General features: G+C 36.4%; 3 protein-coding genes across 6 annotated transcripts in view; 1 reads left to right on the forward strand and 2 right to left on the reverse strand.

Moving 5' to 3' along the window:
• spata5 (spermatogenesis associated 5) overlaps positions 1 to 5,813 on the reverse strand; it is a 102,911-nt gene extending 97,098 nt beyond the window's left edge. Inside the window, exons 1-4 of one of the 2 annotated variants that reach the window (XM_053688204.1) lie at positions 5,680 to 5,813; positions 3,109 to 3,233; positions 2,838 to 2,995; positions 178 to 236 (exon numbers count right to left, since the gene is read on the reverse strand). In XM_053688204.1, the coding sequence (XP_053544179.1) occupies positions 178 to 236; positions 2,838 to 2,995; positions 3,109 to 3,189 (298 nt within the window). In that variant the 5' untranslated portion in view covers positions 3,190 to 3,233; positions 5,680 to 5,813. Of the gene's footprint in view, positions 1 to 177; positions 237 to 2,837; positions 2,996 to 3,108; positions 3,234 to 4,897; positions 5,164 to 5,679 lie in introns of those variants that run through there. The other variant, XM_053688199.1, reaches the window with a different exon arrangement.
• nudt6 (nudix (nucleoside diphosphate linked moiety X)-type motif 6) lies at positions 5,513 to 17,325 on the forward strand. 2 transcript variants are annotated; one of them, XM_017456700.3, is made up of 5 exons: positions 5,513 to 5,913; positions 7,619 to 7,822; positions 10,919 to 10,974; positions 15,638 to 15,692; positions 16,798 to 17,325. In XM_017456700.3, exons 1-5 carry the CDS (start codon positions 5,682 to 5,684, stop codon positions 17,175 to 17,177), a joined length of 927 nt encoding a protein of 308 aa, XP_017312189.1. In that variant the 5' UTR covers positions 5,513 to 5,681; the 3' UTR covers positions 17,178 to 17,325. The 2 variants fall into 2 exon arrangements, with proteins under 2 accessions (XP_017312189.1, XP_053544181.1); XM_053688206.1 differs by lacking the exons at positions 5,513 to 5,913; positions 10,919 to 10,974 and having other exon boundaries at positions 7,625 to 7,822.
• The window catches only part of fgf2 (fibroblast growth factor 2), a 17,992-nt gene continuing 7,140 nt past the window's right edge, over positions 15,177 to 26,028 (reverse strand). Inside the window, exons 3-5 of one of the 2 annotated variants that reach the window (XM_053688217.1) lie at positions 25,978 to 26,028; positions 20,939 to 21,035; positions 20,250 to 20,388 (exon numbers count right to left, since the gene is read on the reverse strand). The exon at positions 25,978 to 26,028 is cut by the window's right edge and continues 53 nt beyond it. In XM_053688217.1, the coding sequence (XP_053544192.1) occupies positions 20,967 to 21,035; positions 25,978 to 26,028 (120 nt within the window). In that variant the 3' untranslated portion in view covers positions 20,250 to 20,388; positions 20,939 to 20,966. Of the gene's footprint in view, positions 20,389 to 20,938; positions 21,036 to 25,977 lie in introns of both variants that reach the window. The other variant, XM_017456678.3, reaches the window with a different exon arrangement.

Here is a 26,028-nt window from a genome sequence, read left to right on the forward strand (position 1 = left end):
GACAACATCAGGCAGAATGTGACATAACATGTTTGGTTTTTTCTAAAAAAAAATACAGAAAATAAAAGTTGGCTTTTTAATCCAACAAAACGATTAACCGAAGAAATAATCGACAAATGAAATAATATAATACAATATAATAGTTGCAGCCCTACACTGGAGATTTTTTCATCTTACCTAACGACTGCAGTAGAAAGCTGCTAAAATCTTCTGTGTCCAAAGACTCGTCCTCCTTCCTGCAAACACAGTCCACAATACACATACGCTTTAGCACATGCAGAGAGGCAGTCTGACCACAAGATGTCGCTACATTATCAAAAACAGGCATTTTGTCATTTACACCGCTGTCTGTCAGTACGTTTACATGGACAACAATAATCCGACATTAACCTGATTAAGATAATACTCTGATTAAGAAACTACCATGTAAACAGCGATTACTGATGACCTTAATCCGACTAAAGTCATACTCGAAGTAAATACAAATCGAATTAAGACATGTGGAGTATTCCTGTTTTAGTCACATTATCGATGTGCATTACAGACATGTACACACCTTAATCACACTATTAATGTCATGTGGGAGTTTTCACCGCATTTTGAGACAGGATGCATACACACACACACACACACACACACACACACGAGAGCATGGCTTTGTCAAAAACCGCGTATTTACCTACTGTATAGTAGGAGAAATACATGCATCTCAGCTACTATATAGAAGGTAAGTATGTGGTTTCGACGCGGCTGATGGCTTCAAGCAGTCGTCTATTTGCACGTACAGCATGACAAATAATTAACTGCACCTGAAGCTTTCGTAAAATTAAAAATAAAAACACCCAAAACTGTATACAGTACCATAATGAAGATGAACTGTATGTTGATACGTGAAATTCTGGAGGGATGTAAGACAGCGTGGCGCGGTGACGTAATGACGTGTGCCGTTAATCGATCTATGTTCTATAACATGTAAAACAGGAACATGAAAGGAATATTCTAAAAGCAACTTATGTAAACACCTTAATCACAATATTGTCTCATTCAGAATAAGGTCAATAATTATATTACTGCTGTCCATGTAAACGTAGTCAGTGTTTACATGGTAGTTTCCTAATCAGAATATTATCTTAATCGGTTTAATATCGGATTATTGTTGTCCATGTAAATGTAAAAGCACTCAAAGTAATATTTAGGCTACTAGTCTTTCACATATTAAATGTGAAGCAGCGTTTTTTTGTGTGTGTGTGTGTGTGAGAAATGAAAAGAACTCCTGAACAGCAGGATTTCACAAGTTGATGCAGGTCAGGTGTGGTACTGCAACGTAAAAACCTAGATTACTTCCATAAAAATGAAAGACATGTAAAAACAAAGTGACTCATACTTGTGCTCGAATCTGCTCTCAATGTTCACCTAAAAGAGTCGATTCAATGAGCCATTTGTAAATGACACCTCATTATTGGTCAATCACTGTAGACAAGATTCCTTACCAAATAGAAAAAAAGTGGAATGAAGGAAAAACATGAAACACAATACACAGAAGGTAACACTTTTCACTTGTCACATGAGGACAACATGCCACATTGAAAAGGAAAAACCTACACCAATCAGTCATAACATAAAACCACTGACAGGTGAGGGGAATATCATTGATTATCTCGTTACAGTAGCACCTCTCAAGGGGTGGGATATTAGGCAGTAAGTGGACAGTCAGTTCTCGAAGTTGATGTGTTGGAAGCAGGTAAAATGGGCAAGCGTAAGCATCTCGGCAACTTTGACACGGGCCACATTGTGATGGCTAGATGACTGGGTCAGAGCATCTCCAAAACTGCAGGTCTTGTGGGGTGTTCCCAGTATGCAGTGGTTAGTACCTACCAAAAGTGGTTTTTGATGTGCATGGGGACCAAAGGCTAGGATCTACAATTGGCACATGAGCATCAGAACTGGACCATGGAGCAATGGAAGAAGGTGGCCTGGTCTGATGAATCATGTTTTCTTTTACATGATGTGGATGGCCTGGTGCGTGTGCATCGCTTTCCTGGGGAAGAGATGGCACCAGGATGCCCCATGGGAAGAAGGCAAGCCGGCGGTAGCAGTGTGATGTTCTGCTGGGAAACATTGGGTCCTGACATTCATGTAGATGTTACTTTGACACGTATCACCTACCTAAACATTGTTGCAGACTAAGTACACCCCTTCATGGCAACAGTATTCCCTAATGGCAGTGGCTTCTTTCAGCAGGATAATGCTCCCAGTCAGACTGCAAAAATTGTTCAGAAAGGGTTTGAGGAAAATGACAGAGTTCATGGTGTTGACTTGGTCTCCAAATTCCCAAGACTTCAATCCAATCGAGCATATGTGGGATGTGCTGGACAGACAAGTCCGATCCATGGAGGCCCCACCTCGCAACTTACAGGACTCTAAGGATCTGCTGCTAATGTCATGGTACCAGATGCCACAGCACACCTTCAGAGGTCTTGCTGAGTCCATGTCTCGACGGGTAATGAGCTGTTTTGGTGACAAAAGGGGGACCTACACAATATTAGGCAGGTGGTTTTTAATGTTATGGTTGATCCATGGTCGATCTACATTGCATCGCTCTTATGCCGCTTGATCCCTTGAGCAAAACATTATATGGTATTGCTTTTTTAAGAACTGAACACTTGTCAGAATTGAATGTCATTCCCCATCACACTGTATTTGACTTGCATCACTGTGCTGCAGTAGTCCCACACTGAAATGTGATCTCAGCTTCAGCTGTTACAGGACAGCAGTGCAAAGTGTGTATAAATGTAACAAAGTGGCGTGTGTGTGTGTGTGTGTGTGTGTGTGTGTACCTCAGGTTAAGCTGAAGCTCTTCTGCATGAAGAACAGCTCCAGTGATGGGCTCCACTGTGATTGCATCTCCAGGTTTCACTCCCAGAATGCACTGTGTGTCAGGCATCAGACCTACTTTCCTCCCAGGAAACTGGGCTGCAGGCCACGCTACACACACCTACACACACACACGCACACACACTCCAGAGTGAGACAGGGACAGACAAACAGAGGCAGAGACACAGGAAGAATGTACATCATCTTAAGGAAACAACACACACACACACACACCTCCTGGTGTCCTGTAGGGCTGGTGATGAGGACAGGTCGTCCAATACAGGCGGTCACAGCTTTCATAGTGTTCAGACTCATTTGAGCCAAAATTGATCTGCATCGTTTCGGAGCCTTCTCCTCTGCTGCATAAAAACACACACACACACACACACACACACACACACACACACACACACACACACACACTTTTTATTGATAGTGAATTTGCATAGTTAGTACTGAGCTGAATCCTAAATTGCTCCCTATTTTGGCACTAAGAGCACTACTTTAGGTGTCGAAGCAGCTTGCACCTCTCATGTATGTAGTGAATTGACTGAAAGTGAAAGGAAGTGAATCTTACAGGTCAGGTTTATTTAGCATTTTTTTGGAAAGAGTCTCCAGTGTCTGCTCCTTTCCACAGGAGTTTATACTTTGTGGTTTCCCTGTAACATGACCAACTGCATTCTTATTAAGCTCATGAAAGAGAAAAATAAGAGGCTGGTGAGGGAATGACTTCATAGTTATAGCTGCTTAAAGGTAAGGGATAACAGGACCTGACTTGTTTCGTGGTGGTTCCACAACATTAAAGTGCACCTATTATGGTTCTGAAACGTGCCTCATTTTGTTTTAAAGGTCATCACAGGTCACAATCGCACACACATTCACACACTACGAACAATTTAGAAATGCCAGTCAACCTACAACATATGTCTTTGGACTGGCAGAGGAAACCAGAGTACCCTGAGGAAACCCCCGAAACACGGGGAGAACATGCAAACTCTGCAGACCCAGGGCAGAGGCGGGATTGGAACCCCCAACCCCGGGGGAGTGAGGCGAACGTGCTAACCACTAAGCATTTTAATTTTTACATTTTTAACCACTAAGAACTTTCAAATAATAAGCTTTCTATTCCAGAACCTTCGACCAATATAACACATTAGGTCTGAGTTGACTTTGGTGCTTGGACCACTAAATATAATAACTTTGATCACATGAGGTATGATGTCCACTACTGTAACAATACAGAGTGTGTACTGGCTCTCTCACTGACTCTCTCACACTGACTCTCTCTCTCTCTCTCTCTCTCACACACACACACACACACTGACTCTCTCTCTCTCTTTCTCACACACTGACTCTCTCTTTCTCACACTGACTCTCTCTCTCTCACACACACTCTGACTCTCTTTCTCACTCACTGACTCTCTCTCACACACTGACTCTCTCTTTCTCACACTGACTCTCTCTCTCACACACACTCACTGACTCTCTCTCACACTCACTGACTCTCGCACACTCACTGACTCTCTCTCACACTCACTGACTCTCTCACACTCACTGACTCTCTCACACTCTCTCACACTCACTGACTCTCTCACACTCACTGACTCTCTCACACTCACTGACTCTCTCTCACACTCACTGACTCTCTCTCACACTCACTGACTCTCTCTCACACTCACTGACTCTCTCTCACTCACTGACTCTCTCTCACACACACACACTGACTCTCTCTCTCATACACTGACTCTTTCTCTCTCTCTCTCTCTCTCTCACACACACACACACACACACACACACACACACACACACACACACACACACACACACTCTCTCTCTCTCTCTCTCTCTCTCTCTCTCTCTCTCTCTCTCACTGACTCTGCAGTAAAACACACACATCACACTGTGGATTTGTTCATTTCAAGTGTTAAAAGAGCAGTATAAGAGTAAATGTCAATACAACCCTGAATTTGTTAGTTATTATTGCATCCTGTACATTTGTATGCTCTCCATAAACCTCGTTTACCTTTCTCTACAAAGTCTGTCACACACAACCCGAGAAATCCTGAAGAGTCCAAATCCGTCCCGGAGAGTCCAGACCCATCTCTGCCGAAACTGCAGTTTCCCTCTTCCTGGGATTTTTTTGCTTTCCCTTTATTTTTCTTTGTTGACATGTTGATTCACTCGCGCTCTCTGGGTTAAAAGAAAGCGTGGGGACTGCACCGCGCATGCGCGCTGTCAAACTCTCAAAAGCCGCAACTCTCCTATTAAACTTCCGGGTTTAAAGTTCGGCACCGCCTTCCGGGAGCCTTCGGCTTTACCGTAAAGCACCAAAATTACAGTCGCTTTATTTATTTATTTTCACATTTTCGAATAATAAAAATGTTACATTTTTTACAGCAAATGTTTTAAAGATATAATTATAACACTACATATTAAACATATAGCCTATATATATATATATATATATAAGTATCAGTACTATATTAATATAGCATGTCCTACAGATTTTGCATGAAAACTAATCGAGAAAGGATAGTATATCAGTAAAAACCCAGTGATTAAAAAACAAGACAATATCTGATGAAGCCAAATATATTATTTCAAGCTGGACTTCTAAATATTATATTCTAGATAACGGTGTGGAAATTATTATTTAATATATTTAATACATGATAAATACATATACAAAACCTTTCCTATTCAGCTCATACCCTGAACTTTACGGCTTTCTTGCCCTTCTGACTTTTATTTTTACTCTGTAAGCTGAAGTGCATGCATTGCTTGCATGTATTTATTTTTTTTTACCAATGATTCCGTTTAGCCGCAGTTTTCTTCCCTGCTTTATGAAACTCCTAACCCGATATCCGTGTCGCAATACATGGGAGTCATTCTGTCGTTTCTCCAGTTATGTAACACAGCAGCAGCCGCAGCGGGGTCCCGGAGCTCCTTTGTCCGCCTCAGTGGACGCGCACGGCGGCGTGACAGTGTGCAACCTGCCCGCTGACGTCACCGAAGCTGCGTTCAGTGAGCTTCTGCGTGGTGAATAACAATAATAATAATAATAATAACTAGAACCTATAGTGTGGAATGAACTCTTGCAGTGTTACATTAACACTTATATTGTTAAAGTTTACTAGGTGTTCAGTTTTATCCGAGAGGTTTTTAAAAACAATTCTCACCACTGCTGGGGAGAGAAAGTCCACCAACCAAAACAACAATATACAACAAACAGCAGCAGGGCTGTGGTCGGAATGGCTCTCACAAATGAACAAGTAAAAGTTAGATTAAAGCTGCAATTTCAGGGGCCAAGCACCCGTGAGTTGCACATTCACAGACTCGCTACAATTGTTACCTAATCAATCACAGACAAAGGGATTGCCAGCACTATACTGGGGCATTAGGCCCCACACAGACCACAGGGTGAGCACCCACTGGTGGCCTCACTAATACCCCTTCCTGCAGCAAACTTAGTTTTCCCCATGAGGTTTCCCATCCTGGTACTGGCCAGGCTCAACTCTGCTTAGCTTCAGTGGGAAACCAGGCAAGAACTGCAGGGAGACATGGCTCTGGATGATGGGCATGTTTTGACCACGGACAGTGGTGGAATTCTCTGACTGTAAGAGGAACAGTCTAGATCAGTTGTTACCAGCCCTGTTCCTGAGATCTGCCTTCCTGCAGGTTTCATCTCCAAGCAAAATCTAACATACCTGTTTTAGCTGATCAAGAGCTTCTTAAGGCAATGATTAGATGGTCAGGTGGGCACGATTATGGTTGGAGCTAATGTCTTCAGGAACGTAGATCTCCAGGGACAGGGTTGGTGACCACTGGTCTGGATGAAAAAATGTGCAGAAGGGTGGCATTTCTACTGCAGCTGCCACTACTATTGTGACCGATTGTGATGTACGTTCCTACTTTGACAACAGTGTATGCAGTTTTTGGCCCAAATTTTGTCAGAATGTTCCTTAGATCCTTCCCAATCAGTGTGCCAAATTTCACAACTTTTTACCAGACGGTTCTACAAACACCCTAGCCAGAAGAAGAAGAAGCAGAAGAATAACAAGAAAAGGATAAACAATAGGGTGCCTACATTCCTTTGGTGCTTGGCCTCCTAAATACTGTGGATTTAAAATTCAACACTACAGATGTTAATGGACACTGTAAGAGTTTGTTCAATACACCTGTAGATCAAGTGGATGTATTAATTACATTACACCATAGTTATTAATTAAATTGGAGGTACTTTAATAGGAAAATGATCAATGCCGGGATGGTGTGATGCAGTCTGATGCGTGTTGTTGTTATTGTTGCCACCCTGAAGTTTCCAGAAGTTTTATTCCTCACATACAAAAGCAATTCACCAACACCAACCATTTTTAAATGATTAATTAAAGAACTTTTCATAATAGTTTGATCTGTTTATAGTTACATTACTGCTGTGGAACATCAATGAAGAAAGTTAGTTCCTGTTATCACTTACGGTTTAGCAGCTATACACAGTCATTCCCTCACTTTCCCTTACTTCAACCAGTCAAAGAGCTGCTACTATAATAACATATTAGAATAAGTGCATTCATATAAACCTGTGATATGCCGTGTAGCCCCAACTGCTACCAGAGCTGCTGTTATAGAAAATGAAGCAACATTTCCTGACCAATCAAAATTCAACAGCACTGTTGTACGTCAAATTCAATTGTAGCAATGTGTTGAACATCCTGTTGTTTGTGTATTATTGTGTGTGTGTTAGAGTCTGTGTGTGTGTGGCGCTCTGAGGGCCGTGTGGCTGTCTGGCTGCGTGTTCCACTCTGTCGGAGTCGTCTAGCCGAGGCCGCAGCACTGCAGGGTTTTACCTTCCACCACGCAGTTCGGGACGAGGCCGTGCTCAGCCTGTGGATGGGGGATGGAGAGAGTCGCCTGCCCAGCTACGCAACACACCAGGTTGGAGTTGCAGGTCAGTGTGTGTGTGTGTGTGTGTGTGTGTGTGTGTGTGTGTTTGTTTCTGTGAATACATAAATGCATAAACATAAACAAAGATATGTTTAAAAAACGAAATTGATAAGTATTCAGACAGCACAAATGAATAACCTTAGTACTATGGTACGAAGTAGTTAGATTTTTGCAGCATTGTGATTCAATTTAGGCCCAGTCCACTTGGCAAATCATCTTCAAGTCCCCCAGGGATACGAGAGTCCCTCTTTCAAAAACCTTCATAAATGTTCAGTGGGGTTCAAGTCAGAAGCTTGACTAAGCCAAACAAGGCCTTCTTGAGTTATTCTAGCTGTATGTTTCGATCGTTGTCTTGTTGGAACGTCTTATCATCTCCCCAGATTCAATTTCTTGTACAATGAGATTAAACTCTCCTCTAATATTTTTGGGTTCATCACTCCATTCATGTTTTCTTCAATGATGTGTAATGTCCCAGTACTGTTTGTAGAGAATCAAACCCCATATCATGATGCTCCTACCCCATGCTTCACTGTGGTCATGGTGTTTTTGGGATCATATGCACAGCCTTTCTTTCTCCAAACTTGACAAGCTGAATTATTGCCAAAGGGTTCTATTTTGTATCGTCTGATCAAAGTATATTGTGACAAAATCTCTGAGTTTTGCGTGTGATGTAGGAATCAAGATGATTGCAGTACGCATTGCTTATCTGTGTAACTGGTCTTCCTGATGCTTTCAGGTCATCCTGCAACTCTTTTCCAGTGACTGCTGGCTTCTATCTTACCCTCCTTATCAATACTCTGAGAGTGCATTGTGAAATCTTGTGCGGCACACCTGTCCCGTGAACTTTATACCTGTATATTAACGAATCAATAGTTGATCTACTTTAACTATAGTTATACTTCACTATCATTCTTACATTCGAATGTTGTAAAATAATGTTCACTGAGAACTTCAGGAAGCTCCTTCCCCTTCACCATGATTACTACTTGTTGCGTGAAGTCTTGCCAAACAATGGCAGCATCTTTTTTTTATGAGACCAGGTGCAACTTTTTTGCAGCATTTAAATGTCTTAATACTTTTTTCCATATAAATTTTGTTTTTGTTTTTTAAACATATCTTTGTTTATGGCTATGAATACATACTTTTTTTGTTTGGTCATATTTCAATCCGATGTTTGACTGCTAATATTTCCTCGCCGTTATTTGTCCCTTAGGTGATAAATATTCCATTCCTGTCACTGTTCACATGTCTTTGAACAGTTTGTCTGGACACACATCTGGTCGGTGAATCAAAGGAATTTAAACCCACTGAATAGAAAAGAGACTTGTATAAGTTTGCACAAACATTTCCAGGTTTGAGCAGCAGAGGGAGAGAGAGAGGGGGAGAGAGGGAGTGATGAGGAGGGTGAGTGAGGGAGAGAGCATGCAGTATGGGCATGTTGGAACATGTCTCTTTGTGAAGATACTGTTTATTGGTAATCCAGGAAGAGAAGAAAGAAACCAGATGCACTCTTCACCCTGCAAAACACACACGCACACATTTGTCTTATTATCCTTTTAATGACCTTCCATTTACATAATTAATTTGGTTGGTCCCCACCAAGATATAGACTCAAGAATGAACTCTAACACTATTGCATAACACCTGTAACTGAATTAATGAACTAACACCATACCGTTTAACACCTACAGTGTTGAATTAATAGTTTAATGTTGATATTTTTCACTCATTTTCCATTTAATTTAGTTAGGTATAAGCCCATTTTCCCTTTCTGTTTTTATCCATTTGCTATATTAATGCCCAGAACTGACTACGTCTGCACTGATATGGATGGGAATCCCAGATTTTTCCAGATGTATTGCCATCGCAGAGAGGAGCTGACAGATACTGTATAAAAGCTCTGTCCTACTTGTGAAAAGGCAGAAAATCCTTTTGCTGTATGTTCTGTCAGCTAACTGTATGATTTCCACTGAAATAACAACGTAATCAGATGTCATTAAGCGAACGTAAGGTGCTGGCACACACTCGGTTTCAAATGAAAGGAAAGGAGCTGATTTGATTGGATATCGCACTATCATATCTTTTACACAAAACTGAAAAATGAATTAAGGTTTGCTTTAAATTAACCCCCTAAACTCACAGGATTTGTTAACAGGTCCAAGCTTTCATCGCTGCATCCTCTGAAAAGAACTTATGAGACGTTTAGTCCTCACAAATACACCAAAAAAAGTGTGTCAACTAATAATACATCAAGAAAATCAGTCCAGGCTCTTGTCATAGCAAAACTGGACTACTGCAATGCACTACTCTCAGGCTTCCCAGCCAGCTCCTTCAAACCCCTTCAGATGATTCAGAATGCAGTAGCACGCCTTGTCTTCAAGCAGCCCAAGAGAACCCATGTCACACCCCTCTTCATCTCATTCCACTGGCTTCCTGTAGCCGCCCGCATCAAATTTAAGGCCATGATGCTCACCTACAAGACCTTGTCTGGAACAGCACTGTCCTACCGCAACTCTTTCCTGAAGGTTTACGTTCCCTCACGCAATCTGCGATCGATTAACAACCGACGCATAGTAGTGCCTACTCAGCGTGGCTCAAGGTCCCTTTCCAGAGCCTTCACACTAACCTTCCCTCAGTGGTGGAATGAACTTCCAAACTCAATCCTGATAGCAGAATCTGTCACTATCTTCAAAAAACAGCTAAAGACCCACCTCTTCCGTGAACACCTAACCAACCCCTAAAATGCCAACCCCACATTATCTTTAAAAAAAAACCTTACCCTGGTTCTTACACCTCTACACACTTTGCTTTTCTAGAACTCAATTATAAATCTTGTACGGTAGCACTACTTGAATTGTTCTCCGCTTGATATATCGCCTTGCTTGTATTTCCTCATTTGTAAGTCGCTTTGGATAAATGCGTCATCTGAATGAATAAATGTAAATGTAATACAATAGTATATAAAGTAATCAAGTAATGAATGGGAAGGGTGTGTCTGTGTGGTTGTGTGCGTGCGGTTGTGGGTGGGTGTGTGTGGGTGCGTGTGTGTGTGCATGTGTGTGATTAAATAAATACCCATGTGTGTTTTCGCTTCTTAAAGGTGCTGTTGTGAACCAGTCCAATGGTAAAGTCCTTGTTGTTCAAGACAAGAACAGGGTACAGAGAATTTTCACTTTTTCTTTCTCTCTCACACCCACATACATACATACACAGAGTTCATTTATATGCCATACACTTGCGTGTTCTTGCGAAAGTCATTGACATCACTGAGATTTCTGATACCTTAGCTTAATTTAGCCTGGTCAACAAGCAGTGTGTAAACATGAAGTGTTTGGCAAAAGTATTTAGGAAATGGAAAACAAACACACACACACACACACACACACACACAAACAGCAAAGTTGACTGCAACACCTTGTTTTGCTTTACCAGCACACTCACTGACTTCTTTATGCCTACTGGAGTAAGTAGAGGCTTTCCTCCTAATCATTCCCGTTCCTCACTTCTTCAGCCTTCAAAATGACCCATTTTTTATTTTTACCCCATCTTATCTGCCAGTTTGTTCAATTTCCATACACTAGCTAACTCTCTCCTATCACAAGAGAGCTACCAAATGAGGAGGGTGAAGGCTAATACGTGCCTCCTCCAAGACACATGAAGCCTGACAACTATATATTTTCTAACTGGGCAAAGGGCAGTGTAACACACTCGTAGGAAAATACTATCTGCCCTCTTCCACATACATGAGCTCACAGACACCCATGATTGCTTAGTGTCACTTTGATTGACATGGCAGAGAGTAAAACCATCCCTCCACCCAAATATTTTGCTTTCTTGGACTCCCAGCCATTGATGGTTGTGGTATGTGGTATGGAAGTAATTGAAAGGATGACCTTTGTCCAAAATGTCAGAATGTTTATTAATAGGTCCTAAATGACAACTATGTACTTGATGAAATACAACACAGATCTTTCAGCATTGTTGTTTCCAATATGTCCAAAATTTCCAGGTAACCTAATAACGAGACCTAATAACAAGCAATGTGGTTAAATTCCCCAGATCGGCTCATTTGCTGGCCGAAGGATGTGCCTTGTATAAATATTTACACACTGTGAACTTTTCAATCTGGAACTGAAATGGACTTAATTGGGATTGTATGTCATGAAATCTGCAATAAAGAGCCCATAATAATGCACTTCTGAGAATACTATCCCTGCAGTGAAGCATGGTGGTGGTAGCATCTGTGTTATTGATGCTTCTTTTATTAATTATAGTTTCCAGGTTCACTTACCATATAGCGAACAGATCAGATTGGATTTTTACCTCAGATGATGACACAGAGACTGAGGTTTATGATGCTGATAATCACACGAAAACTAATTCCCCAGTAAAACCGTACAATTCTTTAAGATTGGGCATATTTTGTTTGTTTGTGTGTGTGTTTTTTTTAATAATTAGATTTAGTTACAAATGTAAAGGTTAAATGTATTATTATTCGTATCTCTTTTTTCACTTTTAACCAGCCTTTAAAATGATAGAACCTGTGATTGAGATACATGCAAAAGAGACATTTCAGTTCAGACCTATGTCCAGTAGAAAATGTCGAACTTGGACCATGTAGAGGGTTTTCCCAGTTCGCTACACACATCTGTGTATCTCTGTCTTTATCTGGCTCGCTTGCGTATTAGCTCTCTTTATTGTTTATCTTTTAGGCCTGTTGCTCAGTCGTCATTTACTGGTTGAAGTCTGGCTCTGATCCATCGGTGATACTGAATTACAGAATATGCCATTGGCCTTAAATTTCTGCGCACACAACATGACTCAGTAGCAAAATATTTGAAAATTTTAGGTGCTTTTTGTCCATGTGTGGGTGTCAGATGATTCACACTTTAGATGAAAAATAAAACCATCACAGAAAAGTGTGGTTTCATTTGCAACTTTCCAAAACTAAACAGCCTCTTCTGAGACATGGAGCGTATACGTAGAGCAGATTGTACAATGAATACGTGTTGTCTTTATAGTGTCACGTTATTTGGCGATATATGGTATATAACACCGTCATGAAACGTGTGTCCTCTTTTTCAGCACAAAATCAGTTTTATTAGATATTGAACACAAAAATAGAGGGCAGATGAAAGATCTGGAAAGACAACAAAAACAGCAAGAACGTATTGGGCAAAATAATACAAATAACATACTAATAAGCATTACTGATATTCTTGTTGTCTGCATGTAGATGTCCATTTTCGCTATTCATACCCAAGCAGAAGTTAGGAATAAAAACTATATGTAAGATAAGTTTAGCTAGCGTCCACAATTCTTATTGGAATTGCTGGATGGTATATTTTATCCTCCGGTTGGCAGATCATAAAGCTCTGATTTGCACATAATTTTTCCCAAATGTAGTCGATTGGTTAGCCTTACACATGCTCTACATGGCTAATTTAGCTAAAAGTAAGCTTGGAAAATTATAGCCTTCAGTTTAAGCTGAATGTCACACAAAAATAGAGCCCTGCGTTTTTCTTGTTAAATTGAGTTCATTTTTATTTGTAAAGCCCATGTAAAAAAAAAGAAAAAAAAAAGTGTAAAATAGCCTGTTTTAAAATAAACTACAGATAAATTCAAACTATATTATTGATCTAATTCAAACAGGATTCAGGAGATGTGTAAGAATTAATGTATGAGTTTTATTACAAAATCCAAAACCGAATTCAGTATCACCTCAATATCAAAAAGTAGGCAAAGATCAAATACGTAAATCCACAAAAACAACCACACAACTGGGCAAATCCAAAGAGTAGTTGAAATCCAGAAAGGCCAGAGTAAAATACAGGAATGACAGTCATGGAACAAAGGCTCAGAACTAATAAGATATGTTTGCAAGACTTCGCGTTAGTAAAAGGTATGCTTTATACAGTCTGTGAAAAGAAAGTGCATGGTGTAGAAGAAATGTCCTTAGCATTCACAGGAGGGGCCCTCTGCAGGTGTGGAGGTGTACTGTCCCCCTGGTGGATATAACAATTATCTCTGAATCACTACTAACATACAATTTCACCTTCAATCTACAAAACACCTCCTTTTGGCCAGACTATTACTTTAAAGAAAACTTGTCAGAAATGTGGTGTTGATTATTGGCATCAGAAATCTAGAACACAAATACAGGCAGCCAAATGTTCTCACAACCTTATAGTTGTCAGAAACACACAGCGCTAACACACACTATCAGCCAAAATCTGTAGTTCTTTTCTTATTTATTAAACATTACCCAGATAATGTTGAACACTGACTATAGAGAACATAGTTCACATTCTACTCATTAAACAGTACCTGAAAATGGACATAGAGCATCTAGTTAGTAAAGAATCAGTGTTTAGGAACACACACACACACACACACACACACACACACACACACACACACACACACACGCACAAACATACTAGTACTTGCATCATGGGGGGGAGGGGGAGAATTGGGTTCTTGCCATGTAAGAATCTGGAAAACATTACGCAGTGACAGGAACTACACAGAGTGTACTTCATGATAGTGTGTCAACAGTAGTGATTGGAAATCAACAATATGGCATACGTATTCCTGAACAGAGCTTCCATGAAGGGGTTGAATCATTTTGAAACTGGAGAAGTCATTATAAGTTCCATTTTCAGTTGAATTTGGAGAAACCACTTGAAGCATTCGTTGTGTTGAACTATTTCAATTGCTTTTGTTTGATTTGTTCATCGCGAACAGCTGAAAGACTATTTTGACAGTAAACCTGATTTTCAATGGGGGTTCAATCATTTTGATTGCAACTGTATATGCGAATACTGTAAATGTAAATATCACCACCCTCTGACCTCAGGCTATTAATAAACTCATATATCACTAATAAGTGGCAATCAGAATGGAATGAGTGAAACAGCAATAAATTATACAAAATAAACCCCAGGATCCAAAGGAATTACTCTCAAAATTTTAAATCTAGGCCTGACCAAATAGTGTTTACCAGATTCCAACTGGGCCATTCAGGACTAACAAATGCATTGTTAGTGACTGGTGAAGATCCTCCCATATGTATACCTTACCAAACCCCTATGACCATCAAGCACATTTTACTGAACTGTAAAATGTTTGGAACTATCAGACAATGTTTTTATTCAGAGAATTACTTAATAGATAGTTTTTAAAAAGTACAATCTGAACAGATTTTACAGTTTTTATCTTCTATACATTTTAAGTGTCTTATTTAATATTGTAAATATTTATTGAAGAACCTTTTCTATATACAACCTTGATGATGTTTCTATCATAAATTACTTAATATAGTATATTACATAAAATACAAAAAAAAAGTCTCTGTAACATTTCCCCACAAAAATACTCTTTATTGTTCCATATAAGAGAAAAAAAAAAATCAAACCAAGAACCATACAAAGAAAAATACAAGGAAGGCAAGTACAAATTTACATAGCTTTAACTTAAAAAAAAACAAACGATAAAAAGCATTAAAATGTCAATGAAAAAGACTACTCAAGTAAGAACTAAATTACAGTTTATAACTAGCAGCATTTTTTTTGTTTGGTGTTAAATATGACTAAATAAACATGTTTATACACATCAGTAGAACACGTTTTTAAACTCAAAAATATAAAGTTAATATTTATATGTTGAATGCATGGAATTAAATGTGTTGCATATGCTAAGTTTGCAAAAAAAACAACAACATAAAAATATAATAAACACATTTAAAATAAATGGATAAATCTATGCTAGTAATAAAAACCCTTTAAAACATTTTCTAACACAGTTTTGTTTATTTCAGGCTAAGAATATGTGGAAGTTTCCTGGTGGATTGTCTAATCCTAGTGAAAATGTTGGTAAGCATCACAACAAATATCACACAAAGATTATGAAATGCTGATAAAGTTTTTTTTTTTTTTTTTTAAGTAGTGTTTTTATTATTTTAGTTATTATTTTTATTATTTATTATTTTATTAGTTATATATTTAGTTATTATTTTAAATGGATATTCATCTTTTTCTCAATGTTTACATCCATAACCATTAAACCAACATTAAAAGTCCATCTAAAAGTCTATATACAGTTTACATTAAATAAAAACTCATGTGTTTATGTACTAAAAAACCTGTTTAAACCTGTTTAAATTTGAAAGTATTTCATCTAATTTGTTTTAGAGCTCACGGATAAGATAACCTCGTTTCAGTCCAAATATTTAGAGGTTTTATGTAGCTTTGACCTCATTAAAAAAAAGTTACACAAACAATATCTGACACGCCAACGATAAACAATTTCCTGCTTCCCTCTTGAGTATAAACTTACAGCTAAATACAGATTTGAAACTTTGACTTTGGGGGAAATGTGAAGTCTTAAATTTTAAAAATAAAATGAAATGGATAGATTTGGAATAGATTTTTATTTGATTATTTAATTCTGTCAACAAAATGGGCTTAATATACAGTATCACTGTATTTGTTAAGAAGTATGAGTGTATTTAGAGATTTCATTCTCTTTAAATTAATCTTTAAATAATAGCATATATACTATATACATATATGTATATATATATATATATATATATATATATATATATATATATATATATATATATATATATATATATAGTGTTATACAAGGCTAGACATATGATAAATTTATTAGCGAGTCTTGCAGGCAAGTGAAATCTCCAATGTGTTGCCTAGTCTCGTGTTTTTAGTTGCCGGTTCAGTAACAGGTAGTTAGCTAGTTGCATGAGTTAGACTAATTTAAACGAACAGGTTTATGGATTCTTTCTATGAATTCGATGAATTTCTTTTTCTGAACCTACTTCTATGTATAGAAAAAGTATAACAAAAAGTTTTCCAGCTACTTAACTATTTAACTCTGTGATACAAATACACAATGTTTAGACTTGATAAACATTTGTGAATCATTACTTGTTAACCCCCCCAACCCCAAAATTAGGCGACACTGCAGTCCGTGAAGTTTTTGAGGAAACTGGCATCCGATCTGAATTCCGATCTCTTGTGAGTATCCGTCAGCAGCACCACCACCCTGGAGCATTTGGGAATTCGGATATGTATCTGATATGCCGTCTCGCGCCAGTAACGTACGAGATCAACTTCTGCAAGCATGAGTGTTTACGTTGCGAGTGGATGGATTTGGCAGAACTGGCCAAAATTAGTGACGCTGCGCCCATAACGAGCCGCATCGCCAAACTGCTCCTGTTCGGACTACAAAACGGATTTGAGAACATCGATCTAAGCATGGAGGAATTGCCTGCTGTATACACCGGATTAGTCTATCAGATTTATCACAGGAAAATTCCGGAGCGGTATAAATAAATCTCACAGTGTGCTGAAGATACAATTAAATGCCTTTTTTCCTAGAAGCCTTTTTTTAAAAATAGAAGAATAAAATGGATAGCAATTTCTCACATTTAAATATCAATCCAAAGCAATAAATTCACTTTTTTCAACAACAAATAAGAGGGGAAAAGGACCAAATAGAATTTCCTTAGAGCACAATGATTAAAAAGATGAATAATATAGGATGTCTGTTCTTTTTTTTCTTTTTTTTAAGCTATTTTTTGTCTGTAGATGACTGTTACCTAACTTATACACCAAATATATATTACAGTTACATTATATTCAACTAATTTTAGTAATATTTAACTTTTTTCCTCCTCAAGCAAGCGTTTGTTTTGTTAGATTTATTCAGTATGTGCATTTTCTATTAACCAATGCCAAAATATGTGTATGAATGAACAAAGTGATAGAGGAATTAAATATTTAGATAAGAATGCTTTTAAATTCTCAGTTATGATTGTCAGAAGGTGTTATTTTATATAAATATCTATAATCGAATTTACATTAATGTGCACAGATACATTATTGTATCTGTAGTAAGAACTAATTCATAGGTAGTCATATGCTGGACACACTACATACAGAATTGTAAGCCTATTAATAAACAAATGAAAAATATGTTTGCGTAATTGCTGATATGGTGAGGGGACATTTATTTAAACTTTATGGAAGGAGTCTCAAGCATCAGCACTTCGCAGCAGTCAGAGGTAAAACTCTAACTTTGAGTTTTCCACCATGGGAAAGTCTATGTAATTTGTAATAAATGAATCTAATTTGTTTTGTGTTCGACAACATTAAATATAACTATAAACAGATAAAAGTATGATGTCATTATTTAACAAGTTAAAAGTTGTAATTGTTGGCACTTTGCTGTGATATAAATAAGAAGAAAACACTTCAGGATGTGCTGTTGATTATTTTCCTATTACAACATGCCCTGTCATGTTTTGTTTCTTGCATCTATTTGACCTAGCTAATAAATACAATAAAACACACAGACTGATTTAGGTTTTAAAATATTGTTAGACTATGCATGTTGCAGTTGCGTTACATTGTTACACTGTTAAACTGTTTAATTTTATTGTTAAATGCTGATATAACTGCAGCACAAAGTCACACATTCTTTTTTTATTTTTATTTTTTTAGACTCTATCTAAAGTTCAGTTCTCCCACTATTTTGTATGAAATATTGATGTTATTATTTGATATTATTAATGACTGAATCTCATATTCTGGAAAATGCCATTTAAAATTCTTCACTTTTACTTTTAGGCAAATATTTATATATTTGCCTGAAATATTTGGACTTAAATACAGTATTTAATGTAAATATTTTATATACAGTCATATCAAAGAATGTTATAATAATATATTGCAATACTGTTAGAGTTTAACTACATACATACATACATACATCGACAATATTTAGTGTTTTTTTCTCACATAAAATCTCATTTACATGACAATTTGATCTATACACACTAAAAGCTAGAAAGGAAGATATATAATATAGAAGCAGCATCTTTTAAACTCACATTATTTAGTCATGACATTCGTTAAAAATGTACAGGAGCTGCAGTCATAAAAATTAAGAGGCTTTAAAAATGAAAAGAACTTTTTAAAAAAAAAAAAAAACACACTTTTGCCAATTAAATAATTGTTTCACAAATTTGTGAATGTTTCAAGTTTTTTTCAGTGTTTTTATTTGATTGGTATGTAATAGAATGCTGTTGTGTAATAGATTTAGATTCATGTTGAGCAGATTTTACAATGTGGCCATTTTCTATGTTAAACTTGTCAAATAAGTTTTATGTTTAATGTTTATGAAGTATTAAATAACTTTTAAATAACTTAGTTGAACAAAGTAAAATGGTTTCAATGTAACTTAAGATAAGTTATATATTTAAAACATTTACCTACCCACTAGTAGGTGCAACATCCATTGCAGAAAATCTATTCAAATTGCTGTTCATTTTGAATGATGGATGATTCACCAGAAAACATTTTAGATTAGTATGGCATCTATGAATTTCATTCATTCTTCTTTTTCATTGAGCAGAAAAACAGATGATCACAGAGCTCCAGGCTGAGATTACAGATGGAGTACTTCCTGTTGGCCTCATTTAGTGACACTGATAGGCTGCAGATGGTGAAACTTCACCCTGGGTGATAATGTTTTGTTCATTGTTTAGTACACACTTCTGGTTAAGTTAATGATTTAGGGTTGGCGTTATGACATGAAACTTAAGTTCAAATCATTACAATTTTGGTAAGAATTAAGTATTATATTTCTGAAAATCATTTAAAATTTACAAAATTACAAACCATTAAAGTACAAGACAGCACTGGGGCCTAGTCCCAATATAATTATTTTGTCATTATTTTTGTTAATACTGGCCTAAAATGATAAAGTTACCATAATTTTCAGTTGGAAAAAATCAAGTGACACACTTATTCCCCTTTTCTCTGTAAAATGTAGCATTTTTAGATCAACCAAAAGTTTACAAACGCATTTTAATTTACAAAAACATTTAGAAAAGGAATTGGACTCTATAAAAGACTTAGCAAATTAAATTGGTGATGAATAATTACAAAGATGAAGCTGTGGTTATTACTACATACTTAATTGCTTTAATTTTTTTTAAAAAATGAATTTCCATTAGCTCCAACTCTATATCTTTATGTTAAAAATGACCAGTTTTAAGGAACCTCTTTAGTTTGTCCACATCTCTATTCACAGACAAAATGATGAGTTTAAAAAAAATTCAGAAGTTGCAATCTCGTATTAATGGCCTAAAATTATTCATTAGTGAGAAGCAGAAGCACTGTGACAATTGTATGTTTGTAAGTAATTCAGTTTCTTGTCTGAATATGACCCCACATTTGTTTTGCCAAAAAACAAAAACAAAAAACAAAAATAAACCATTAAAAGATTAATTGTCCATATTCTGGCCTGCCATTTGTTTTCACGTAAACAAATAAAAACTCACACAGACAAAGTTTAGCCCTTGGCTGACATCGGGAGGAAGAGGATAGCTTTTTGTCCAGGTCCTGTGTTTGCTCCGCTCTTGTATTGCCCCGTCCTCTTTAACGCAACATACCAGTTTGGATATTTCCGTGATCTGTACGTGTTGTAGTTATTTGCCTCCAGGCGCTCGAAGAAATAACATTCATCCGTTGCTCGTCTCTGAGTTAGAGAGAGAGAGAAGTAGAACTATTGTTAAGACTGTGTCAAGAACTAGCTGCAGTACAAAAAGTAATTACAGTACTTAAAGCCTATTGTACTTAATGTAATTGCATGAAATAATTTAAAGTAATTTGAAATACATGTTTATTGCAATTTTGCAATTTCTATTATGTCCGTTATGTACATAACGTCAACATATATTACTGAGGTATTCTTTATACACACACATACAAACATAATTGCACAACTTTATTGTTTTATATAAAGCCAGGTTTATAAGCTTGCTTTGCAAGACTATAAAATGATAGCAAATTCTTGTATGTTTAGGTTTCTCTGAATTATTATGATTTTAGAAATGTTTTCATCTGAAACAGAGTGTGAATATTCAGTTTTTATATTGAAGTTCAATTCTTATTTTGAAATACACTTCACTAAATACTTAAATCAATATCACTATTTCCACCCAGACTCCAGACAACTTTAATTAAATCTGCATGTGTGTATGTGTGTGTGTGTGTGTGTGTCAGATTCTTCCTACATGAACTCTGACCTTTGAGCTGTGATTCATTAAAGATTGGTCAAGATTTGGGATGAAGCTTGGTCACATTCAAAGTTCTGCTAAGGAAGTACATGTGCACATACTGTATCTGTGTAAAAAAAAAAAAAAAAAAAAATTTGTTGCTTTAAATGTTACAGTAATCACCGATTTTAACCTGTGTGTGTATTGTCTAGCATTTGAAGAAATAACAGCTAGTTAGGTTAGAGAGTTATATTAGCTTATGTGGTTTTACTCTGTTTTACACTGTTATAAGCTGTTTATTGTATGATGTAACTAAATTTCTTAGTTTAATTGCAATTTTAGTCAAGAGATTACATGTAATAATAATAATAATAATAATAATAATAATAAAATTACCACACAGCGGAATTACTATTCATTTAAGTTATATAAGTTATTAGAATTATTTTACAATAACAGCATGTCCTGACATGTTTTATTCATCTGGTTTATTACCACAGCAATTTATAGATTACAAATTTAAACTTATTAATCAAAGACACGGTATACTCTTATTTATAGTTAGATTTACTGTTGTGGAGCAAATTATACATTACAGCAGCTTTTTCTTTGATAAATAACAACATATTTTAAATAATCGGTTTCGATCCAAAATATTAACCATTGATTATTAAGCTCATCCAAGATCCAAGTCCCTGCATAAGTTGTTACTGTAGAAATGGAAACGTATTAAGGAGAGAGCATTAATATAAACCTGTGATTTGAATTACAGCCAGAACTACTGTTAGTTACTGTTCGAGTTGCTATTATAGAAAATGAATCAATGTCTTCTGACCAATCAGATTTGAGTGCTATGATAGGGATAGAACATAACACACAGCTGCCAGTTCTCAGAGCCATAGTAAATAATAATAATAATAATAATAATAATAATAATAATAATAATAATAATAATAATAAAATCTAAAATGATCCAATTATATATTTTATAATCACACTATAAAATATTTAGCACTGTGTTATGTTTTAAAATCTTAATAATTTTTTTGCTGAAAGACTTTAAAGAGTTCAATAAAGAATCTGGCCACATGTAAAAAATAAAATAAAATAATAATAATTATTATTATTATTATTAGTAGTAGTAGTAGTAGTAGTAGTAGTAGTAGCAGCAGTAATAGTAGTAGTAGTAGTAGTATTTTAATTTTTAAGTTTTAACAAGTCTTCAAGTTTCACATCGGTAATATGAATCTAATTTAAAAATAAATAAATAAATTTGTTCATCATTTTGTATTGTACAGTACAGTTTGTTAGTCTTTGGTCTGGTAGGGTTACAGAGTGCATGGTGATTTTACAGGAAAAATGACCAATAGTAACCATTAAAGCATAATAATAACAGAGTTATTATTTGTATAATAATATAATAATAATAATAACACAGTTTCATATGTGTATATTTTCAGATTCAGACTCTATTTAAATCTTCCATTATTAGCATAAACAAGTTGTTCAAACTATATAGATTGAAACAAGATTACCCCATTGAAATGTTGTTTCGGTTTATCGGAACACACAGCTTGTTCAAAGGAAATAACAATGTGATGTTAAGATGATGCACATTTCCTAGCAGCTGTTGTCTTTAGGCTGAAAGGAAAATGAAACGTTTTCCTCTTGTTTGCTTATTTGTGTGTTAAGGTACATCTGTTACACTGTAAACCACATCAGTCCTGATGACTATGTACATGTGTGGGCAGCAGTTATACATTTGTACCTGCTGTGAACAGTTGTTTAACCACACACACATAAACAAAAAGGTTGTTCAACATTCAATGTTGTCTGTATTTGGCTCTCTGGGAACTGGTGTGTAATGTGATGAAGGTTTTCGAGTGAGAACAGTGAGTCACTGCTAATGAGAAACGTGTACATTTTCAGAAATCCATATTGGACAAAGAAACTAAATTCCAGGTGTATGTCAAAAAAAATCATATAAAGGTTTGGTAACGCAAAAGTTGAATGAATCCATTGAATCATGGAAAATTCAGCTTTTACAGCTTCCTTAAGTTACTTGTTATCATTAACTCGTCAACACTAGAGTTTAATAGTCAAGTTCTTATTCTATGGTGTTTACATCTGAATTATAGTAATAACAAACCGACAGTATGGAGAATACTTTTTAACTTCTCATCAACAAAGTCAGCAATAATAAGTAAGTAAGTGAGTAAGTAAATTTTATTTATATAGCATATTTAAACACAACAATGCTGACTAAAGTGCTGAACAGAGTAAGAAAAAGTTCAATAGAAAACAATACACGCAATACTGATTGGAACGGATACACTGACAAACATTCTAGCTAGCAGTTGTATGTTCGTTATGTTCCTAAACAGCACATCCTAAAGCATTAATTCCTCATTATACCACAGCAATTTTAAGTTATTAAACATGTTGCACATTTATTATTTTATCGTGCCATTTAATGCTGTTAATCATCCACGAAATAGGTTCATTCCTGTTATCACTCAGCAGCTTTAAACAGTCATTCCCGAACTTTATTTTAAAGTTAATATGCAGAACAAAAAACACAGCTTGTCATGTTACCAAGAAATCACAAACTGCAACATCTTCCATCGTTAGATTTCGCAATGGTGGAAGAAGTTACAGATTTTCAGACTCCTTTCAAAAATACATAAGTAAACATCTCTTCACCATATCAACCGTTACACACGTTCTTACATCTGTTTTTGTGAAGTGCCGCCATACAAACCGTTATGCAAGCTGTTACTATATTATAATATTAGTACTATATTATAGCATTAGTAATAGTAGTATATCGTAGAAACAATAACAGATAAGAACAAATGCATTGCTGTAAATCTGTTATATTCCCTCCAGCCATTATAGAAAATTAATCAACACATCCCAACCAATCAGAATCAGAAATTCAACAGTGCTGTGGTATAAAATGTTATTGCATTGAGTTAAATCCAAGATGTTATAATTAGAGATGCACCGATGTATCGGCCGATAATCGGTATTGGCTGATAAAGGCAATTTTTCACGATATGGACCATCGGCTGATAGTTTATATCATCGGCTGATGATCAGGGCCGATTATATCCTGTCAATCAAAAGAGGGCGAGAAAACACATTGATTTCATGCTGTGTGTAAAGAAGATGTCTCTTGTGTGGAATGTTGACAAAACTGAATTTGTAAGCTCTGAAAGCTCTGCACTGATAAAATTTTACACCGGAAGTGAGCAGCAGTGAAGCGGGAGTTTCAGCGTTGAGTCAAATTTTTTCTTTTGCTGCCTGCTTGTCCTAGCGTTGAATTAAAGGGCCAGTACACCGTTGAAAGATTTAAATGAAGATGAGTTTACAAAAAAGTATATATTGCACAAAAAAATATATTTGTAGAGTAGTATATTTCATATCCAGTTAATGTTAATATATAAAAAAAAATGTATATTATATATTACCAGTTTGATGTCAGTGATGAAGTAGAAATGCTTTTATTTGTGGTGAGTGAGTGTGAGACTAACAGGAGGTTATGTTTAGAATTCAGTCAATTAATTCTGTTAATATGAATTAATAACATTCAATAAGTTAAGAAATCTTCCTTTAATCTTCAGAATTTAGTTCATGTGTTAATGTTAATGTGAATAATGTGTTTTCTGTTTATGAGACCAGCTACTGTGAAACAACTTGTTGAAATGGAGAGAATAACGTTTTTATTTGCATTTCCTTCAGAATTGTGGAATTAATTATTATTAATTTAAAAGAAGGCATAAAAGACAGAACTATCGGTATTGGTTATCAGTATCGGCCGAGATCACTCTGAATAATCAGTTATCGGTATTGGCTGAGAAATTTAGTATCAGTGCATCTCTAGTTATAAATTTAACTTAAATTCTTTTACTGTTAATTCTTCGGCCTTTTTTGTTCATAACATGATGCTGAAACTGTCAGGTTGGAGTTTTATAAAAAAAAAATTACAAGCTTATAATTCTTCGGTAATCCTGAAGATTTATGATGGCAACATTGCCAAGTTGTTTCACTCTGTTACAGTGTGTGTGTGTGTGTGTGTGTGTGTGTGTGTGTGTGTGTGTGTGGTTAAACATGTTCACAGCAGGCACTGCTTATCATCACAAATGAATGACTACTACACACGCACCGTTCTCAGGAACGACATGGTTTCTGATGAAACAGATGGTAAAACACAAAGAGGAAACTGTTAACTATCCGACTGTTGGCCATTTTCCCTCAGATTCCCCGTTTTTAGCCTGTGATTTACTGCAATTACAAACAAAGAGCGCCAATTTGGGTGTGCAGTTAGTGGGTGTGTTACTGCTATGAATTGCCTGAGGGAGCTCTGGACTTAGTCACATGATCACCTGCACCTGATCCTTATTCCTGTTAACAAGCACCTGTGTGTATATTGTCACTATTTGCACCGCACTCTTTGGCTTGCTTTGTTTCTCCTCTGTTGTCAGGTTATGCTCTCTCACCTCATATGTATTGCCTTTTTATGTTTTGATGTCATCTTTCTTAAAACTCTAAGTCTGCATGTGCATCGGTCTCCGCCATGTCCATAACCGTGACAGTTACAGGTGCCAAAGTGTGCTGGGGATAATGGGGAAGGGGGGGTTCAATATTTGTGTGTGTGTGCTAATTGTTTAGAGTTAGGAGTGGACGATATGTCGAAATATACATAATTTCCAGTAAGAGTGAAAAGAGACTGGTGAGGAAATTACTGTTAATAGCTTATTATAGCTTATTCTGGTAACAGAACCGAATTTGTTTTTGGAACGTCAGGCCTCATCAAACGTAACTGTACCGGATAAATCTTTGATAAATAAAATTTAGGTTGGCAAATTGCTATGGTATAAGTGGAATAAAAGACTTTTGGGAAAATAATCAACTTCTCAGTGTAACAGTAAGTCCCCCCTCCCCCCCGTCATTACCTATTTTCCTTTAACAGCACACCCTCCAAGTGTTAAAAAAAAAAAGTCAAGACAAACTTTTAGTACGTCAGCGTGTTGGTGTGCCATTCAGCCTGCTCTTTGTGGACTCACCGTTCCAAATAGCCTCCCCTCAGCGCTCATGGCAAGGTAGCGATTAGCCGA

This window comes from Ictalurus punctatus, chromosome 2, assembly GCF_001660625.3.
Source record: "Ictalurus punctatus breed USDA103 chromosome 2, Coco_2.0, whole genome shotgun sequence".
NCBI lineage: Eukaryota > Metazoa > Chordata > Actinopteri > Siluriformes > Ictaluridae > Ictalurus > Ictalurus punctatus.

Bases quoted from the DNA above. Each gene is read 5' to 3' on its own strand.
- nudt6 (XM_017456700.3), top strand. From the start codon at position 5,682: ATGATTCCGTTTAGCCGCAGTTTTCTTCCCTGCTTTATGAAACTCCTA. The intron at 7,823-10,918 runs GTCAGTGTGTGT...CGCTTCTTAAAG, and splicing joins ACACCAGGTTGGAGTTGCAG to GTGCTGTTGTGAACCAGTCC. The intron at 10,975-15,637 runs GTACAGAGAATT...TGTTTATTTCAG, and splicing joins TTGTTCAAGACAAGAACAGG to GCTAAGAATATGTGGAAGTT.